The sequence below is a fragment of the Electrophorus electricus genome, chromosome 18 (assembly GCF_013358815.1).
Source record: "Electrophorus electricus isolate fEleEle1 chromosome 18, fEleEle1.pri, whole genome shotgun sequence".
In the NCBI taxonomy this organism is placed as follows: domain Eukaryota; kingdom Metazoa; phylum Chordata; class Actinopteri; order Gymnotiformes; family Gymnotidae; genus Electrophorus; species Electrophorus electricus.
The window spans coordinates 13,805,677-13,827,268 of record NC_049552.1 but is presented as its reverse complement, the minus strand read 5'-3'; the positions used below and the strand labels follow the sequence as shown (position 1 = coordinate 13,827,268).

Sequence of the window (21,592 nt, the reverse complement as noted above, 5' to 3'; positions counted from 1 at the left end):
AACTGTTCTGAACAGAGGAACGAAATACCCAAAACAACAGGCCGAAGTCTCTCCTCAAGACTGTGGCTTTACCGCAGATCTGCACAGTAGATTTGGCTGGGTCAAGAAATGGATGCTTAACTCTAGATCCAGTAAAGATCGGACTGTGCTGACCATTGTTGAACAGGGCTCTTGTGTTTCTGCACAAAGGGCTGTCTGCCACTGGATGACTTCCGCGGGTTTCGGACAGCGGTCTTCGTTCAACAATCCCTCTCTGACAGCAGCAAATATCTTTTTAAAACAAAACATGCTTTATTAAAGCACACACTATATCTAAAAAATACTTTATTTAAAACAAAATGTAGGTAAAAAAACAACATGGTCATCATAAAAGTTTAAAATCAAAAGAAAAAAGTTCTTAATCCTGTGACAGAAAAATTTCAGTGTTGAACAAACAAAAAGCAAATAACAACATATACAGTAGTCAGGAGAAACAAAATTTGGTGCAATATTTACAAACATTGCTTAATCAACGATACGCAATTATGCAGATTGAAAAGTGATGCACATAGTATTCACGATCAACGAGTAGTCAAATCTGGGGGGGGGCGTAAACAAAAACTACAAAAGTATGTTTGTTCATTTAACTCGACAAAGAGGCATCACTAAATAAACGTCATATTAGATGTATCAAATTTAGAGTTATACAAAAATGTGAGCTACATTTTAATCCCCACTAAAGATATTCCACAATGCGCTGGTGCGCAGAAAATGTACAAAAGTTTACACCAACCTCAAATGCCTCTAACCAGGAAGAATTCTGCTCATTAGTCTTCTGTACCAGAGCAGCGAAGCAAACATAGATAAGTAATGAAAGCTTATATGAGCATCAGTTTGCATCATGCACACTGTTAACACGCACGTTAATGCTCTGGGTCTACTAATAGTAGATTCTACAAATACATGTGATGGTTTCCCCTTTCATCTCAGCAGCAGCCTGTGTGCGTTTACAGCAGTTTGGAGAAATTAGGTTCCTTCTCTGAATAAGGATGGAGTGAGATCACTGTTGCATAAACTACTAATTTAATTCAATGGCCTTCAAAAGACTGGCCAATCCTGTAGTAGCACAGGCAATTAGCATATACTGAAAAAGGGCGGAACACTTCTTGTGTTTTTCCACCTAGTTCCAAAGAGTTTAAGTCTAGAACAGCTTATTTTTAAATGTAATTTTGTGTTCTTTAGTAACACACATAGTCTAGACAAACACTCATGAATTAGAAATCAAGCTTCAATTATAAATGTCCGATACACTATGACAAACTACACAATGTCTTCACCACATTCAGTGTAATGGCAGATGTTATGAACCACCTTAAAAATTGCCCTGATTTACTGCCTCTCACTAACACTGCTGCAATTTTTCAAAAATATTTGTCAGTAGACAAGTTGACACCAGCAGTGTTGAATTCAGGTGTAAAACTAGCAGATCAGCACTGCTTGGTTATTTGACCGAATTAAAAATCCCGGGCACCGAATGAATTATACTGTGTTTCTGTAGATTCTTATGGATGCGGAAGCTTTTAGAGCAGAGGCTGCACGTGAATGGCTTTTCCCCGGTGTGAAAACGCTGGTGGGCCTTTAGATTGTCCCTGAGACGGAAGCTTTTGCCGCACTGAGGGCAGACGTGCGGCCTCTCCCCCGAGTGGAACCTCTCGTGCCTACGCAGGCTTTTGCGCAGGGCGAACGCTTTGTTGCAGTTGGGACATGAGTATGGTTTCTCCCCCGTGTGGAAGCGATAGTGCCTCCTGAGGATCTTCCGCCGCTTGAAGGACTTGCCACAAATCTTGCAGCCGTACAAGCGCTCCTGAGAAGGGCTGGCGTGCAGACGCCACACACCGTTACCGCACGCGGTGAAGCAGCACAGTCGCCTCCCTGTGTGGGCGCCCTGGTGGGCTCGGAGGTCTTTGGGCATTGAGAACCCTTTTCCATTGGGACCGACATCAACGCTTCTCTTTTTTGGACCCGATGCGAGTAGCAGGTTCACAAGCTGCACAGAACACGGACGCAACATCTTGCAGTCAAACGGCGACTGGCTGAGTTGGAACTGCACTTTCTTAACCCCAGTTAAGGAATTGGAGGTATTCACCTTCATGGTTGCACACGGTTTTTCTACATTTTGACTGGGATGAGCCTGTTCTTCTGGGCTTACAACTGTCTCGAGGGGCTCCACTTTAGCCTGCTCTTCCACAGGCAAAAGGGAAATGACCTCCGGGTGCGAGTGGCCCAAACTCTGTAGGGAAAGGTCTGTAGTTGTCACGGTGCTGAACAGAGGTTTATTTTCCAGAACGGAACTTGGTAAAGGATCATGTAGAGGACTTGGGTCCTGAAGGTCTGCAAGAGACATTTACAAACACTTTAAAAAAAAAAAAAAAACTCTACAGAACCCTGCTGACCAAGAACACAATAAAACCCTGAGAACAAAACCTAAAACATTTCTTAATTTAGCCAAGTGTATCTCTTAGCCAAACTTATACTGAATGTCACCACTGTGATGTAGACACTGTGCATGCAGGGATGCTACTGAACATTGTTAGGTGCAACATGTATGTTTTTGCGAATGCCACCTTTACTCTTCAGTTTCTGAGACATACAAGACAGCTGGATGTCATACCTGAATTGTGTGAATCATAAGTCTTTTCTTATTAGAGACACCGAGTTACCCATTACATCGCAGGTCTTACTGACTTATTTCTTGAAGGTTGACTCAGTTTCGTTAACCTTATTTTAATGTGAAATCCACTGACACCTGCTCCTATACACTCAGTGCCAATGCAAGTGTGAGATTTCCGGTTAGCGTGTCCAACGCAGGAGTATAAATATAACAAATAAAAACAAGACCTCATAATATGGAGCGCATTCACTTCCAAGGTCGGAGGCAACGCATGCAATCCTGTTTAATCTCTAAGAGGAGAGAAAGACCTCAGATGAGGAAATCCCCAATCCTGACCAAAGGCGAATTTCTAACAGCCAAAAATCAACCAGCCCCTCACCAGTCCTGCACAATGATCCGTATCTGTTCCTTACCTACCTTACTACGCTCACTCTGCAATAAACTATTTTTTACTGTTTGGGAGTTCTCACCAACTCCCATATGGACAATGTTGTTTTGTTCTTCTACAAATGCAGCCCCATGTATAAAGACTGGGTGAAGGGTAGAGAGCCGTAACATGGCCAGCATACAGACAAACATTGCAGCACTGTAATCCACACATTGACCTTCACATTGTAAGAGCTTTTTGGAAGCAGAGAGATCTAATGTCATCTACAAATGTTGTCTAACAGCATATGCAGTCTTATATTAACCTATTAAAATATCATTCTGCCCTTGGGGTGAAGCAGGGGACCCATGCTAGAAATACAACAACAGAGGACATCCAAAGCACAAGAACAGCAGATATATACAAGAATATCAGGTTTGTTTTGATTCTAACAGTCAGTGTTGTGATAATCAAAACAAACCTCAATCATTTTTCATTGATGTTCTCTGAAAACCTCTGTAGGTTTCATCGATGCGACCCCACTACAATTATGATATACAATGTCTATGACCACCCACCCAGTACAGGATAAACTCTTGTGTATACCGAATTTTAAAAAGGGTGAAAGGAATAATAAAAAAAATCTCAGAAACCAGCAGTAAAAGGCATTCCGTGTTAAACATGGCCAAACCCAGTTATGCACAAGTTTTATTTTTATTTAAAAAATAAAAATACAGAAATAACAACAAAAAAAAAATCATTAAACTGAAGATTTGCATTACTTTTTTATCGGCCCAGTTATACACTCAGCCTGTACGTACCATTCTCCTGACTGGACCCCTCTCCTTGAGGGACGCCACCCCACGCAGGCGAAAGGGTAATCGTGTCACCCCGCTCCCCTCTCTTAGTCTGTGGAACAATATTCACGTTATGACAGTTATGTGACGTTACATTTAAAGTTAGTCTTCTTTGACTGCAAATACAAGCACTATACAACCTTGTGATGTGCAGAAGCTGTATAAAATTATTACCTTTGAATGAAACTGCTACCTTTCATTCAGCGTTCTTATAATAGGTAGCAGTAAAATTCACTCGGTAGGTAGGAAGTTATGTTTACAAAGGTAAGACGACTCAGAGTGTAGAGGTGAACATGGTCTAGGAAGGCGGTTTAACTGAAAGGCAGCTCTAATCAAGCTAGCAAAATTCAAAACAAAATGCAAGAACAATGGACGTGCCTATTTTTTACCAGGTCACCATAAACGCACATTTTCACTCTACAAACAATGCTTAAAAATTACTTATTCAAACTTGTTTGCAGAGGAGAATGAATTATGATTAACTCAGACTGTGGACCAATGAGAATTCAGGGGAGGCGGGATATGAAACCAGCAAGCCGAAAAGTAAATCCCTTTACACTCCCCTGGCACATTTCCTCAGCCATCATTAAATCCCAAAGAAATTGCTGCCATTTGTCAGTTGTCTCACTTTGTATTGTAGTAAACTGAAGATAACTTATCTTCAAATAAATCTAAACATTATGTGGTAAAACTCAAAACAATGTTGCAAAGCAAAATAACTGCACATTTCCTTAATTATTTACTTTCTCTTGCGCTCTCAGACAGAGAGAGAGAGATCTTCTTGGTTGTTTCTACTTTAGAACAGTCTAACTTGGTATGCAATGACTTCAGCTAGAGTTACAGAGGCTGTCACACTTACCTTTTCTTTAAAGATAGTGTATGGAAAATCAACAGTGCACTGTACATCCACAGTCTCCACAAGGTCTATGAAGGGACTTTCTGTGGGGGACAGCCCTTCCCCCATTTGAGTGGTCTGCAAGCACAGCTTGCTTCTCTCCCTGGTCATGCCTTTATCTGTGAAGTGGGAGAAGTTTGGACTTACTACAACGTGAACACTTCCGAACCAAAACAGCAGCGATATCGCAAAACTTCTGCATTATTCGTTTTTATCTGCAGGGCAAGACGGTGCAGATGCAGACCCGCGGCCTAAACGACTCCGAGAAGTGATCTATCGCATACGCATTTACTGCGTGGTCTACATAGTGAAGAAATAGCAGCATCTGGACGAATCTCGAACTCTGCGTTTCCTGCACCTGATGTTTGCTTACTACACAGTGTTTACATGTCGGCCTGCAACTGCGTCCACGTCTTTACCAGACAACCAAAACAGCAGAGATGTTACCATGTGCCTCCACTGGCGTCGTTTCGCCTACTTGCACACCGACGCTGCAAACAATCTTGTTTGCAGGGCTTCTCAGTGCTCCTTCCATGCAGGCCTTGAGATCGGGTAAAGGTTCCGCACGGATGTTGGGTCGCCCGTCGACCGTGCAACCTTCAGACAGGAAAGAACGGCCCTCAAACACTTTGGTTATTTCCATGACGGCCACCTTCAGCAGGACCTCCATCACGGCCGCTACCTCGGCTTGGAATTTTGCAACGGAATCAGACATGGTGCGCAAAACGTCGCAGCGCTACCTGGCCGAGCTAGCTTAGCGCGATAGACAACGCAAGGGCACAGGATGCAGCGCGGGGCCTGCGCTCGTAGCCACGTGGTCGCGGAGGAACGAGGGGGGGGGGCACATTCCTGAAATACGTCATTACGCGCCCTGTAGCTCGCGCCAAACCCAGTGTAATAAAAAATATTTATTTATTAGTTTTAATGTAAAAAACAAACCTACTCAGAGTGGCCACTTTGGCGATTTTAATCGGTGGTGTGGCGACACAAATAACAAATAAGAATTGAGAGAGAGAGAGAGAGAGAGAGAGAGAGAGAGAGAGAGAGAGAGAGAGAGAGAGAGAGAGAGAGAGAGAGAGAGCGCGCTCTACATTTGTGCAGAGACAGTTATGCAAGGACAGACGTTTTCAAAACAAAGGGCCAGGGCGGTTACCCTAGCAACCCAGACAGTGTAAGAGTAAAATAAGATATGAAGGTGAAAATTTCAGAGGACAGTCATGGTGGAAAATTGCAGGTAATTATTAGTATTAGAAAGCCGATAATATTATAATAAACTACCTGCACCAGCGACAGGGCACTCGGCTTTTATTAGCATCACCGGATTTGACATTACGTTACAGGTTGGACGGTCAGGACGAGACAAATGCTCAATTTGAAATCTGATGTGTTACCATTACGTTTACGAAACTCCAAATAAACACTGAAAAACACCTGTTTCTTAAGGTGCAACTTGAATACCACTAGATCATGTACTGTAACAAACTCAGGCTTGTATATTTGGGAGTTAAACATTCCTGAGTCTTCTTAGGAGGAAAGGAATCCTAATTACTGATGTGGACTTTCTTATCATAAAGATCACTTATTGAGAAGAACCAAGCATTTCAGTATTCCAGTCTCAATGCACCCTGTTGAATGAAACAGACTAAAAATCCCAACTTTCAGAAAATTGGTCAAAATAAGGATCTTGGTGGAGCCAAGAAGGAAAACATCTGTTGTGGTCACAGAGGATTGGAGGGGAACTGAAGCAACCCTCGGTTGATTTAATCTCAGTTCACACCTTTCAGTCTTTCAGACCTAAACACAAAGCCCATCTGAAAGATTGTTTGGCCTCTCGGCTGGAGACACAAGAAAAGCAGAAAGACTAATTGAACTAACCATTACTGAATTAGATCTATAAGCTGAGAAGAGCCACATGCAAGAACCAGATCAGGAATCACTGAAGACTTCTTACCGACTCCCATAATGTAGCTGTGCCTGATGCACTACTAGTAAACCCACTGCCATGTTATTGCTATTGGAGATTTGTCAGACACCCAAATAACACACAGTGAGTAGTATTCCTGTGGCTGGAATTAGACACTGGTGGATTGGGTGGTTGGGTAACAGTGGATCTATAAGACAGGTGTACTGTGGTACCAGTAGGTGTTTCAAACAAGATATCACGTACAGTGATATTGGAATAAAAGAGTAAAACATGTATTTTGTAGATTTCTATGATTTATTCAAAAGTGACTAAACTTTGCGCTGTTTCAATACATGTTCAAATGTCTAGTTCAGATATACAAAACATACCAGGGTGGAAAAATTATAGTAACATCTAACAGTATATTAAGATCAAGTACCTCATGATGAATTAGAACATCTTATGTCCGTTGTGGAATGCTGCCACTCAAGAAACCTCCAGTCCTTTGAAGGTTGAAGACACTCAGTGCTCCATCATTTAAATAAACACAATGTTTAGATAGGATTCATGTCAGATGACAGTAGGAGCTGCAATTCTGACCACTGCAGCTAGGAGGCACCATAGCAGGTAACAGGATGAAGCTGGAGGTCTTTGATTCAGAGCAGCCCCTTTCCAGATGCTCTGATGCATCAAACATCACTCATTTGAGAACTGGTGTTTATTAATTCCACAGAGATAAAACAGTTAACGTAGGCCAGTTTTCCAGACCTTGATCAAGTCTAGTTCTGGATTAATTGCAGCGCCAATGATGAATTGCAATTGGATATTCTTGTTCGTCTCCTTAGGCATAGTCTGGGAAACTGGCTCGTTGAGTAAGTGGGGATACAACTCAACAGTACTAGACTTCACAAGCCATGGGTAAGGGGCTCAAGCTTTCTTACTGATCAATAGGTTTACTTACTCTGTTCTGGCAGGTCTGTTGGTAACAAGCACACATACCCAAGTGTTGTACCAGGCCAATTTTCTCATGTTAGTCCTTAAACACTTGTGCACAGTGTAATTTTAACCTTTAAAAAAATAAATATTTTACCCACAAAACTAAGAACCACAAGACTTCTGATTTCATGGTATATTGTTATTCATGTTTACATCACAGAGACATCTGAAGTCAATTCATCCAACAGGAGTAAACTCAATTTTTGCATCATTGCAGGCATATTATCAACTCTACATTGTACAATACACCCATAAGTCCATGTTTCAGTGTCTAACCCTAACCCAACCCCTTAAAAAAACAAAACAACAAAACAAAACAAAAAAAACACCCAGTTTATGAACGCCCAGTTCTTCACTTGAACTGGGCACAGGAGAACTGGGCAAAGGAGCGGCCACAGTTAAGAGACTGAGGTACCACCATGGCTCAACTCAGCATATAAATAAGACCCCCCCCCCCCCCTTAGCACAACGTTCCACAGGCGGTCCAGACAGAGGTTCCGCTCCGCCACATGGAGGGAATGCTGAATGACTGTCGGGCAGACATGGACGACATACACTGGAATCTGCTGGGCTTGGAGTTCGCATAACGGGACAAGTGAAGAATTGTACAGAGTACTTTTTTTTCCTTTTTTTTCTTTTTAATGATGCCCGTCCTCAAAGCTACCTAAGACAACTGAACAAAGGGTGAAGGTTTGTCCATAATTCCTCAAAAACAATTAGAAAATAATGAAGTTGGGCATGTTTAGGGAGTAAATATAATAAAAGAATGTCATGATCTCAGGGCACTATGTCAAAGGACTGAGACTTGGTCAATCTTCTGAGCTTGAGGAAGAATCAGAATTTTTAGGCGCCATTATGATATCATCCAAAATGGCCTCCCTGTCGGAGCTATCGTATCCGCCCTGCGACAAGCCGTCCCCACCGTCTATGTCAAGAGAGCCCGCCTCCATCTTCACATCATAGGTGGGCGTGAGGAAGTGGCGCGAAGAACTAAGGTCACCGGCATCCAGGTCTTCATCGTCCATCATGTAAGCGCCATCTGAAACCAGTGTTTCGCTTTCGCCTCCCCCCAGAAGGGGGTCAGACTGGGCTGAAGGATTGGAGAAGTAATGCTGGCTCTTCTTGGGGACTGAGGTGTGCGGAGACAGGAGTCTGTGAAAAAAAACTTCTGGCAGGAAACCCTGTGAAAACAAGAAGTAATTTGGCACAACTGTTTAAAAATTGAGAAATAAACCATCTAATGTGTATTTTACCACCTTATATTTGTGCATGTGTCATTTAACTAGCAGCGTCAACTTAAATCAGTTAAAGAGATGGTTGAAGAGACATGAACTAGTCACACAACACTGCACAAAATTTGTGTTTTGTTTTTTTTTTGTACTGGCTTACAAAAATTAAAATCTACTAAAATTATTGTTTATATTTAATATGCCATAATAAAATGAATGAATACATGCAATCTGCACACTACAGTTAAGAATTTGTGGAGGTCACGAGATCAGATGTGTGCTTCGATCACCATCAGCCAAGAACCGCTGGATAATCACCAGCGGTCCACGTGTGGATGAGGTAAACATGACACGCGAGCCCTCTAAAGACACCTCCATCTAGCACATCAAAAGATGTGGTGTTAACAACAAAATGACCCTTGAAAAGAAGCTGGTTACTGAGAGCCAGCTAATTACTGGTTAATCAGACACATTCCTTTGCATCTCCATTCAGAATATATGGTGGATGTTATGTTTTCCATTGCATTACATACTGCTTTATCATCTGAAATTAGCAAGAAAAATGGGTTTCCTAGGGAAAGGGCCCAGGAGTTAAAAATGCACCACCAGACCATGAACTCAGATCACAGCAGCTCAGCACTGGAGTGAGTGTGTGGCCAGTGGGGTAGAGCTGCTCCGGTTCACAGTGCCATGCAGCAAGCGTGCAGCTGACTAACCGAGTTGCGAACGGTGTCGGCCCATTCCGGTGCTACAGCATAATCAGGGTTCTCCTCCAGATACTCCTTCAAGTCTTGTAGTGCAGGTCCATATACTCCGCCATACTGAAGAAAAGGATTGACGAAGACAAAATTAAGCAAGCCAGCATACTGCACTGTCTCTTGCTCGTCCCTGTTATCTGTTCGATATTCCTCTGTGCATTTCCTTTTATTTAAATAAGATGATTAGTTCCAGGATGATCTTTTTCAATCTTCACACTGGCCAGCCCTATTCTTTTATGTCTCTTGAATGAAAATGACTGTGCAGAATAAATAAGGGATTACCTTTAAAAATAATCAAACAACCAGGACAAAATGCTGGTCAGACCATATCCAGCTAAAACAACCTTTTGTCATTGTCACATTTTTTATGGACTGAATTATTCTTTTGCTGCCATATTAAAGTGCAGTAAAAAAGGGCTTGCAAATTGTTTGTTATATGAAAAGGAAACAGCATGTTTAACGGTTATTTCTGCTTCCCAACCTTTTTGCCGGTCCTCATGTCCACGACTTTAACCCTTTCACCACCAGTGAGTGCCCCTTCCTTTTCTGTCTTCTTCTTCCTCCTCTTCCTCTTGGTCCTGTTCACCAGCAGCTGTCGAGCACCAAGGAGTTGATCAGTGAAATGAAAGGCACACTTGGTACAGTACTCGTGCAGGGGGAGGGTTTGCCAGACAATTCAATTGCTTTTCCATAATTGTGAACAAGTGCCCCCATACTCACTTCTAGCATGTCACCCTCTACCTCATAGTCTGGGTTTTCTTTGAGCCAGTTGGGCAGGTCCCTCTTGCGAGGGGCATGAAGTACTGACTCTGAATCTGCCAACTAAGAAAGCCAGCAGTGAGAGCTCCACCAAATGACTGGAAGCGAGCAATGAGATCTCCCCACCAATCACTGGAAGCGAGCAATGAGATCCCCCACCAGTGACAGAAAGCGAGCAATGAGCTCTCCCCACCAATGACAGAAAGCGAGCAATGAGCTCTCCCCACCAATGACAGAAAGCGAGCAATGAGCTCTCCCCACCAATGACAGAAAGCGAGCAATGAGCTCTCCCCACCAATGACAGAAAGCGAGCAATGAGCTCTCCCCACCAATGACAGAAAGCGAGCAATGAGCTCTCCCCACCAATGACAGAAAGCGAGCAATGAGCTCTCCCCACCAATGACAGAAAGCGAGCAATGAGCTCTCCACGAATAACAAGCGTCAATCACATGGCAGTGGGATTTTTTGAATAATGCAGGACTGAATGAGGTCCTGCCCACTCTTCTATGTACCTCTTGGTCTTTGTGTCTTCGATGACCACTTGCCTCCCCTGCTGCTCCGTTAGGCATTAGAGCCTGTTTAGAGAAAGTCAGCTTCAGACCCTCCTCCTATAGGACGAATTCAAGTCTTTTAGATGAAGGAAAACATTTTAAAAACGCTGAACATGTTTTAGGTCAAATGTAGCCAGCATCCAGCGCCATCTACAGTCCTCACTTTCAAGAGTTTGACGGTGAACTCCGCATCCTGCCCATCCGCGCCCTCTCCGGAGAGGGTGCTGTTGCCCCTGCGGGACACGCGGGTGTAGGCGAGATCGTGCCCGAGGTCCTGGTCATCGCAGGACAGGTTCAGCTGCGAATCCGCGACCGCACGCCGGCCCAAGGGCCAGCTGCCCGTCAGCACCAGGGTGCAGAGATTATCCATGCGGTTGATCAACACACGGTCCTGAAAAGGGGGAAGTATCCCTGTAAGTAACGCAATCCTCGGACTGTGTGCCTGGCACTTTAGTAGTGATATTTAAAAAAAAAGAAAAAAAAGAACCCAAACTGTTTTTTGAACAATTTCAGGCTTTACCTTAGGCCAGTCTACCCGAAGGGGGTCACTGAGGGTCTCTGGTGGGGCACCGTCTTGAGAAGGTGTGAAGGAGAGGGTGCTGTTCTCTTCATCCACGTCACACATCTTCAGAGCTGCTGCAGAAGAGAACAGGAAAAACTCTGTTAATAAAGAGCTTTACCTTAACTATAGGTCACTTAATTCCTGCCTTTTTGTCCGTTGTCATGGATAACAAGCAAGTCTGAAAAAAGATCCAGTTCATTCTTTTAACTCCGAACTAGGACGTAGAAAAAAAAAAAGTATAGATACTTTTTAAAATGCGGAATTTCAGCTCCCCATCACAAACTCAACCGCAAACAGCAGTTCAGAAAGCTACTAGCCTGCTAAAACTTCACCATTTTAGGAAGACACCTGATTAAATGACAAATCTGGCATGGTATTGCTGACTAAGCTCGTTGTTAATGAAGTAACACGTCACCCTGCTCTCGCTCCACATCGCTGTCTCCACTCTCATCCGAGCTGCCAGAATGTCGGGAGGAGGTCGACGAGTCAGAGTCGGAGTCGGAGTCGGAGTCCGACTGCCGGCCGCCGTCCCCCTCCGCCCTCTTCCGGCTCTTCCCCCGGGACCCCCGGCTCTGGCTCTTCTTCCAGCCCCAGGGTGCCTGCCCACTGGCCTTGACCTCCGAGCGGGGAAGCGACACAGCCGGGCAGTCCGACTGGCACACGGCCTCCACCCCCAGCAGCCGGGCCTCATCCTGCGTCCGCTCCTCGCCCACCGCGAGCTGCTCCGGCAGAGGGCTGTGCGGCTGCAGCGGTGCGGCGGGCGCCACCTGCTGGTTCTGGAGGTAGTCGCGGCGGGCCCGGCCAAAGGAGAACTGTGGGTCGGGGAAGATGGAGTGCTCGGTGCGGCTCACGCCGTGGCGGGCAGCGCCCAGGAGCAGCTCGCGGTCGTGCTGGGGCATGCTCCACCAGCAGGGCAGGTCAGAGCTGGGTGGGGCTAGGGGGAGCCGCTCCTCCAGGGAGGGGTGTGGAAGGACCCGCTCTCGTAGCCGGCACAGCAGGCTGATTCGATACAGGGTACGAGACGCCCGCTCTTCAGTTATGGGAGCCAGAGACTGCGACAAGTCTTGGGATTCTGGGAAAAGCGCAGGGGAAACCAAACGACAGATATTCCCTTTATTGAACACAGACCGTTAAAAGACACGCGACATCGTGTTTTAAAAGGCATAAGTACGCTTTTGCGTGTCTTTGCGTCATTATCCCGTATATGGGAACACCAAGCGAACCAGGGTGGAATACGGGCGGCTTCCTCACCCTCGCCGCGGGGGGGTCGCAGGTGACACACCCTCCGGCACATGGCCACAAAGCAGCGGAAGTAGCGCGTCAGACTCTCGTCCGTTTTCTTGTCCAGCCGCGCGAAGGTGCGGAAGTGAGTCCAGTCCAGCTCGGCCTCCGCCCGGTCCAGGGCTCCCGCCTCCACCTTGATCCGCTCCACCCCGAACGTGGACACCACCCGATAGAAGTCACACTCCTCTCGCCGCGTCCACCTGAGAAACCGGAGAGCAGCGGTCACCGTAAACGGACGGGCTGGCGGCCCACGCGGGGGTGGCCGCGAGCCAATCGAACGCGAGCGCCCACCTTTGTTGCTTCTCCTGCCTGGCGATCTCCTTCAGCTTCGTGGCCTGCTCGCAGCGCCGACGCCGCCGGTCCCCTTTCTCTGCTGCCTCCATCTTCAGCTGCTCCCGACGGTAGCTGCGCTGGTACGCCGTGATCAGGCGCCGCAGCCTGGCCGTCAGGGATGAGCTTGTTGGCCAATAGCACGCCCCGACGGAGCCGGAGGCGAGCACTTCCGATGGGGTTGAGGGATCCTCCACGCAGATCTCGTCCATGTGCCGGGAATCGGCCTAAAAAAAAAAGAGAGAGAACCACTTCGGGTCATTACCTCATCGCTCTCGCCATGATGTCGGCGCGAGGCATTGAGTAGTAAACCCCCCCCCATATCCGTACATAAACAAAGGGCTAACTCTAGCTCTGCAAACGCTGACAGGATCGATAAAATTACATCTGTCAAAGCGCATTATATCTGTTTGAAAATAAGTCCAACCATTTCATTTACTACCAAAAAAAAAAAAAAAGCAAAACCTTTGCGGTAGCAGGAGCTTGAGCCACTCCGTACAATCCTAATTAAGAGGGAATTCTGAGAACCAATAACAGCTCCACCAAGCACTCGATTTTCGGTACCTGTTTCCATGCCAGAACAGCCGACATTACAGGTTTTATCCAGGATGTAATACAACTACACTTTAGGTGCCAACGAAAATATCTGACTATCAGATGCATCAACTTTGATCCTGTTTCCAACAGACCACGATCTGCATCCATTTCCATTTTAAAATCTAAATGATGTGTGAAGGCAGGATTCTGCTGAACAGTGGCAGGGGAAGCGTCTTGTGATTAGGACACCCGTCTGGCCGCACGGCGCATCTGTCTATGGTGCTTACCTCTTCATACATGTCTTTGTTGTAGCGGGTGACGGGTTTGAACTCCGGGTCCTCCGAGTACTTGTCATAATCCCCTCTGTGGAGCCAAACGCAAAACTGGTCAGACATGTACAGATTTACCTGACCACTAGCGAGGGGCTGGCCGGCTAAGGGACGGCGTTGACGCTTCGTTGCCACGTACGGCTTACCCATCTCCTAGCTCGGGGTCAGCTGAGTGCTGCTCGGCCTTTATGTCCTGGTCGTCAGGGCGACCGCATCGCTCCAGGAAACACAGGCAAGGGTCAGCACGCATGGTAGTGTACATCTCGTATCCTGACGAGAAAAAAAGAGGACAGACACACGCGGAATTCTTAAACCACCACGTATACGACTAGCATTCTGCATGACTTTCCTCAGAGTCTTCCTCACATTTTACTGCCAAATTCTTTTTTTTTTTTAATAATCAATACATGGCAGACTAACTTCGATTACAGCACGCCGTCGTGGTTGCGACTGAATTTATTCTTTGGTTCAATAGCACTGTCTCTCTGTGCTTAATAAACTATCAGATCAGGTTCGTTGCCAGGTCAAAGTGTGCATGCAGGCCTGCGTAGGGGCTCCGTTAAGCTCATTAAGCAAAGAAAAGGGTAGGACTCCGCTCACCGTGTTTGAAGACGCCGATGAGTAAGCAGCGGTCTGCCTCTGCATCCCACCAGCCTGACGGGACGTCCTGCTGCTCCATCTCAGGCAGCCAGATATCCACATCCCTGCAGAACACAGACCAAGCATGTGTGGGCGTGCGTGTGATTCAATGCCTCAAAGTGGAATGCAAGTGCAGAGCTGTTGGTGCAAACCTGCCATCGGCTCCTCTCAGTACAGACTCCCCGTGATCACCGATGACTTCTTGTTTCAGGTAGTAGAGCATGCGAACTCGTAACAGGACCCTGGGGGGGGGGGGAATATAAATGTTGGGAAAAACAAAAGCAAACAAAAACAATTCTCAACACAACTATGGCCTCGGAAGTCTCCATGCAGCGCAGATCTCGCAGCGGAGCCGATTAAACCAGCTGACTGGGCTTAAAGGGAGTTCTGCCGATATACCGCTAATCACGTTCCGTAAGAAAAGCCCAATCAAGAACGTGATACTGGTGGGACCAGCACCATATGGTGAACGGCTGGAAGAAAGGTGAGGAACGTGAGCCTTACCCACCATCACCAGAAGACAAGCAAGCCTCCTGCTCCATAAACAGCAGCTGTTCTGAGGTCACTTTAAGGCTCGATTTGTTTTAAGAAACACCTTATTATATATGTATTATTTAAGACCGACAGCTTCTGTTTGATCAAACCAACTTACTGTTTTTTTTTATACATTTTGTTATATTTTTGTTTGCCACATGGGGGCGCTTGAGAAATTAAAGCTGGCTTAGGAAGTCAACAGTATTTTGAGCATACTGGTGGCCACAACACAGATTGGTTTTAGCAGGAAGTTTGCTCAGTGTTTATGGAGTACGCCTGGACAGAAATAAAATGGTTCGACATGTCCGTTACCTAAAGGCAGGGACATGTGATTCTTTTTCTCTAGCTTATGTCAATGGGTCCAAACATATCCAACCTACCTCACTGAAACAATTTGTTGAATATGCACTTTATACACTGATGTTTGTGGGACATGCAGGTGTTACACTGGTGTTCGTGGGACATGTACTTGTTGCACTGGTGTTTGAGGTGCTTGCGGTAGCTGTCGTCCAGCAGGAGCGTGTCCGGGTTGTACTTGCGGATCCACTCGGCCTTCTGCACGTCGAACGAGCTCTGAGCCTTCACTCGCTTGCCCTTTCTCCCACGAGGCACCGGAATGGACAGACCTGGGAATAGAACACAAAACCCATACAAAGATCTACATACAAATACAAAAACCTCTCGCACGCTCGCGCTCGCACACACACACGCACGCGCACGCAAACTACAAACTGCTACCCAATCCAAGGGACGGCCCTGGCCCAATTACTTTGGAATGCTCAGGCAAGAAACCTCAGGGGGCGATTTTAAATTAATCATTTGTTTGTTTGTTTTTTTTCCTAATAAAAAAACTGAATAACCCTCTGCAGTCTTCAGGCTATGCTTGGGTGGGTTTACTGCTCAACACTGCACAGCGCTAAGAAAACTCTAAAAATAATCAAGCTGTCAAACATTCAAACTATTGTCGACCATGTTCAGGTTATGCTGCCCTCGAATAATTTAAAACTATGATGATCTAATGATTTCCAATCAGTCACCTGTAGGAAAACCAGAGCACAGAAGACCTGCCCTGGATGTCTAATCTTAGAGTTCCAGATATACTCCTTACCAAACACGAGCAGAAACATCCAACACGCCATCTTGTCCAGACTTGAGTCAGAGTGAACCTCTAAACTAACTGCACTACAATGCAACCAGTGAGCACAGGAGGGGTTAACATCTAACAGAGTGGTTCAGAACACCCACCCACACCCACCTCTAACAGAGTGGTTCAGAACACCCACCCACCTCTAACAGAGTGGTTCAGAACACCCACCCACCTCTAACAGAGTGGTTCAGAACACCCACCCACCTCTAACAGAGTGGTTCAGAACACGCACACACACACGCAGCTCTAACGGAGTGGTTCAGAACACCCACACACACCCACCCACCTCTAACAGAGTGGTTCAGAACACCCACCCACCTCTAACAGAGTGGTTCAGAACACCCACCCACCTCTAACAGAGTGGTTCAGAACACCCACCCACCTCTAACAGAGTGGTTCAGAACACCCACCCACCTCTAACAGAGTGGTTCAGAACACCCACCCACCTCTAACAGAGTGGTTCAGAACACACACACACACACACCCATCCACCTCTAACAGAGTGGTTCAGAACACGCACACACCTCTAACAGAGTGGTTCGGAACACACACACCCACACACCTCTAACAGAGTGGTTCGGAACACACACACACACACACACACACACACCTCTAACAGAGTGGTTCGGAACACACACACACACACACACCTCTAACAGAGTGGTTCGGAACACACACACACACACACCTCTAACAGAGTGGTTCGGAACACACACACACACACCTCTAACAGAGTGGTTCGGAACACACACACACACACACACACACACCTCTAACAGAGTGGTTCGGAACACACACACACACCTCTAACAGAGTGGTTCGGAACACACACACACACACACACACACACACACACACCTCTAACAGAGTGGTTCGGAACACACACACACACACACACACACCTCTAACAGAGTGGTTCGGAACACACACACCCACACACCTAACAGAGTGGTTCGGAACACACACACCTCTAACAGAGTGGTTCGGAACACACACACACACACACACACCTCTAACAGAGTGGTTCGGAACACACACACACACCTCTAACAGAGTGGTTCGGAACACACACACACACACACACACACACACACACACCTCTAACAGAGTGGTTCGGAACACACACACACCTCTAACAGAGTGGTTCGGAACACACACACACACACCTCTAACAGAGTGGTTCAGAACACCCACCCACCTCTAACGGAGTGGTTCAGAACACGCACACACCCACCCACCTCTAACGGAGTGGTTCAGAACACCCACACACACCCACCCACCTCTAACGGAGTGGTTCAGAACACCCACCCACCTCTAACAGAGTGGTTCAGAACACCCACCCACCTCTAACAGAGTGGTTCAGAACACGCACACACACACCCACCTCTAACGGAGTGGTTCAGAACACACACACACAAACGCACCTCTAACGGAGTGGTTCAGAACACACACACACACACACACCTCTAACGGAGTGGTTCAGAACACACACACACACACACGCACCTCTAACGGAGTGGTTCAGAACACACACACGCACCTCTAACGGAGTGGTTCAGAACACACACACGCAGCTCTAACGGAGTGGTTCAGAACACACACACGCAGCTCTAACGGAGTGGTTCAGAACACACACACGCAGCTCTAACGGAGTGGTTCAGAACACACACACGCAGCTCTAACGGAGTGGTTCAGAACACACACACACACGCAGCTCTAACGGAGTGGTTCAGAACACACACACGCGCAGCTCTAACGGAGTGGTTCAGAACACACACACACGCGCAGCTCTAACGGAGTGGTTCAGAACACACACACACGCGCAGCTCTAACGGAGTGGTTCAGAACACACACACACGCGCAGCTCTAACGGAGTGGTTCAGAACACACACACACACACACACACAGCTCTAACGGAGTGGTTCAGAACACACACACACACACACACACACATACACACACACACACACCTCTAACAGAGTGGTTCAGAACACACACACACACACACACGCACCTCTAACAGAGTGGTTCAGAACACACACACATACACGCACCTCTAACAGAGTGGTTCAGAACACACACACACACGCAGCTCTAACAGAGTGGTTCGGAACACACACACGCAGCTCTAACAGAGTGGTTCGGAACACACGCACACCTAACAGAGTGGTTCGGAACACACACACACACACACACCTCTAACAGAGTGCTTCGGAACACACACACACACCTCTAACAGAGTGCTTCGGAACACACACACACACACCTCTAACAGAGTGGTTCGGAACACCCACCCACACACACCTCTAACAGAGTGGTTCGGAACACCCACCCACCTCTAACAGAGTGGTTCGGAACACACACACACACCTCTAACAGAGTGGTTCAGAACACCCACCCACCTCTAACAGAGTGGTTCAGAACACCCACCCACCTCTAACAGAGTGGTTCAGAACACACACAGAGTGGTTCAGAACACACACAGAGTGGTTCAGAACACCCACCCACCTCTAACGGAGTGGTTCAGAACACCCACCCACCTCTAACAGAGTGGTTCAGAACACCCACACACACACACCCACCTCTAACAGAGTGGTTCAGAACACCCACCCACCTCTAACAGAGTGGTTCAGAACACACACAGAGTGGTTCAGAACACCCACCCACCTCTAACAGAGTGGTTCAGAACACCCACCCACCTCTAACAGAGTGGTTCAGAACACCCACCCACCTCTAACAGAGTGGTTCAGAACACCCACCCACCTCTAACAGAGTGGTTCAGAACACGCACACACACACGCAGCTCTAACGGAGTGGTTCAGAACACGCACACACAAACGCACCTCTAACGGAGTGGTTCAGAACACGCACACACACACGCACCTCTAACGGAGTGGTTCAGAACACACACACACACGCACCTCTAACGGAGTGGTTCAGAACACACACACACACACGCACCTCTAACGGAGTGGTTCAGAACACACACACACACACACGCAGCTCTAACGGAGTGGTTCAGAACACATACACACACGCAGCTCTAACGGAGTGGTTCAGAACACACACACACACACGCAGCTCTAACGGAGTGGTTCAGAACACAAACACACGCAGCTCTAACGGAGTGGTTCAGAACACACACACACGCGCAGCTCTAACGGAGTGGTTCAGAACACACACACACGCAGCTCTAACGGAGTGGTTCAGAACACACACACACGCGCAGCTCTAACGGAGTGGTTCAGAACACACACACACGCGCAGCTCTAACGGAGTGGTTCAGAACACACACACGCACAGCTCTAACGGAGTGGTTCAGAACACACACACACACACGCACCTCTAACGGAGTGGTTCGGAACACACACACACGCACCTCTAACGGAGTGGTTCGGAACACACACACACACTTCTAACAGAGTGGTTCGGAACACACACACACGCACCTCTAACGGAGTGGTTCGGAACACACACACACACACCTCTAACAGAGTGGTTCGGAACACACACACACACACCTCTAACAGAGTGGTTCGGAACACACACACACACCTCTAACAGAGTGGTTCGGAACACACACACACACCTCTAACAGAGTGGTTCGGAACACACACACACACCTCTAACAGAGTGGTTCGGAACACACACACACACACCTCTAACAGAGTGGTTCGGAACACACACACACACACCTCTAACAGAGTGGTTCGGAACACACACACACACACCTCTAACAGAGTGGTTCGGAACACACACACACACACCTCTAACAGAGTGGTTCGGAACACACACACACACACCTCTAACAGAGTGGTTCGGAACACACACACACACACCTCTAACAGAGTGGTTCGGAACACACACACACACACCTCTAACAGAGTGGTTCGGAACACACACACACACACCTCTAACAGAGTGGTTCGGAACACACACACACACACCTCTAACAGAGTGGTTCGGAACACACACACACACACCTCTAACAGAGTGGTTCGGAACACACACACACACACCTCTAACAGAGTGGTTCGGAACACACACACACACACCTCTAACAGAGTGGTTCGGAACACACACACACACACCTCTAACAGAGTGGTTCGGAACACACACACACACACCTCTAACAGAGTGGTTCGGAACACACACACACACACCTCTAACAGAGTGGTTCGGAACACACACACACACACCTCTAACAGAGTGGTTCGGAACACACACACACACACCTCTAACAGAGTGGTTCGGAACACACACACACACACCTCTAACAGAGTGGTTCGGAACACACACACACACACCTCTAACAGAGTGGTTCAGAACACCCACCCACCTCTAACAGAGTGGTTCAGAACACACACAGAGTGGTTCAGAACACCCACCCACCTCTAACAGAGTGGTTCAGAACACCCACCCACCTCTAACAGAGTGGTTCAGAACACCCACCCACCTCTAACAGAGTGGTTCAGAACACCCACCCACCTCTAACAGAGTGGTTCAGAACACGCACACACACACGCAGCTCTAACGGAGTGGTTCAGAACACGCACACACAAACGCACCTCTAACGGAGTGGTTCAGAACACGCACACACACACGCACCTCTAACGGAGTGGTTCAGAACACACACACACACGCACCTCTAACGGAGTGGTTCAGAACACACACACACACACACGCAGCTCTAACGGAGTGGTTCAGAACACATACACACACGCAGCTCTAACGGAGTGGTTCAGAACACACACACACACACGCAGCTCTAACGGAGTGGTTCAGAACACACACACACGCACGCAGCTCTAACGGAGTGGTTCAGAACACACACACACACGCAGCTCTAACGGAGTGGTTCAGAACACAAACACACGCAGCTCTAACGGAGTGGTTCAGAACACACACACACGCGCAGCTCTAACGGAGTGGTTCAGAACACACACACACGCAGCTCTAACGGAGTGGTTCAGAACACACACACACGCGCAGCTCTAACGGAGTGGTTCAGAACACACACACACGCGCAGCTCTAACGGAGTGGTTCAGAACACACACACGCACAGCTCTAACGGAGTGGTTCAGAACACACACACACACACGCACCTCTAACGGAGTGGTTCGGAACACACACACACGCACCTCTAACGGAGTGGTTCGGAACACACACACACACCTCTAACAGAGTGGTTCGGAACACACACACACGCACCTCTAACGGAGTGGTTCGGAACACACACACACACACCTCTAACAGAGTGGTTC

At 47.3% G+C, this 21,592-nt stretch overlaps 2 protein-coding genes across 5 annotated transcripts in view; both read right to left on the bottom strand.

Moving 5' to 3' along the window:
* Window positions 1-423: 423 nt before the first annotated feature.
* On the bottom strand, window positions 424-5,613 carry si:rp71-1g18.1 (uncharacterized protein LOC559922 homolog). The gene is made up of 4 exons (XM_027028008.2): window positions 5,217-5,613; window positions 4,734-4,888; window positions 3,839-3,926; window positions 424-2,370 (listed from the first exon to the last, which is right to left on the bottom strand). The coding sequence occupies exons 1-4, from the start codon at window positions 5,482-5,484 to the stop codon at window positions 1,481-1,483; spliced, it is 1,401 nt and encodes a 466-aa protein (XP_026883809.2). The 5' UTR covers window positions 5,485-5,613; the 3' UTR covers window positions 424-1,480.
* Window positions 5,614-7,789: 2,176 nt separating this feature from the next.
* The window catches only part of chd8 (chromodomain helicase DNA binding protein 8), a 33,068-nt gene continuing 19,265 nt past the window's right edge, over window positions 7,790-21,592 (bottom strand). For 2 of the 4 annotated variants that reach the window (XM_035536067.1, XM_035536068.1), the window contains exons 26-40: window positions 15,650-15,806; window positions 14,799-14,888; window positions 14,608-14,711; window positions 14,154-14,277; window positions 13,966-14,041; window positions 13,103-13,368; window positions 12,779-13,011; window positions 11,943-12,599; window positions 11,486-11,601; window positions 11,129-11,356; window positions 10,927-11,022; window positions 10,376-10,477; window positions 10,137-10,247; window positions 9,614-9,718; window positions 7,790-8,849 (exon numbers count right to left, since the gene is read on the bottom strand). In XM_035536067.1, coding sequence (XP_035391960.1) covers window positions 8,478-8,849; window positions 9,614-9,718; window positions 10,137-10,247; window positions 10,376-10,477; window positions 10,927-11,022; window positions 11,129-11,356; window positions 11,486-11,601; window positions 11,943-12,599; window positions 12,779-13,011; window positions 13,103-13,368; window positions 13,966-14,041; window positions 14,154-14,277; window positions 14,608-14,711; window positions 14,799-14,888; window positions 15,650-15,806 — 2,837 coding nt within the window. In that variant the 3' untranslated portion in view covers window positions 7,790-8,477. The remainder of the gene's footprint in view (window positions 8,850-9,613; window positions 9,719-10,136; window positions 10,248-10,375; window positions 10,478-10,926; window positions 11,023-11,128; window positions 11,357-11,485; window positions 11,602-11,942; window positions 12,600-12,778; window positions 13,012-13,102; window positions 13,369-13,965; window positions 14,042-14,153; window positions 14,278-14,607; window positions 14,712-14,798; window positions 14,889-15,649; window positions 15,807-21,592) is intronic. The other 2 variants (XM_035536069.1, XM_035536070.1) reach the window with 2 other exon arrangements.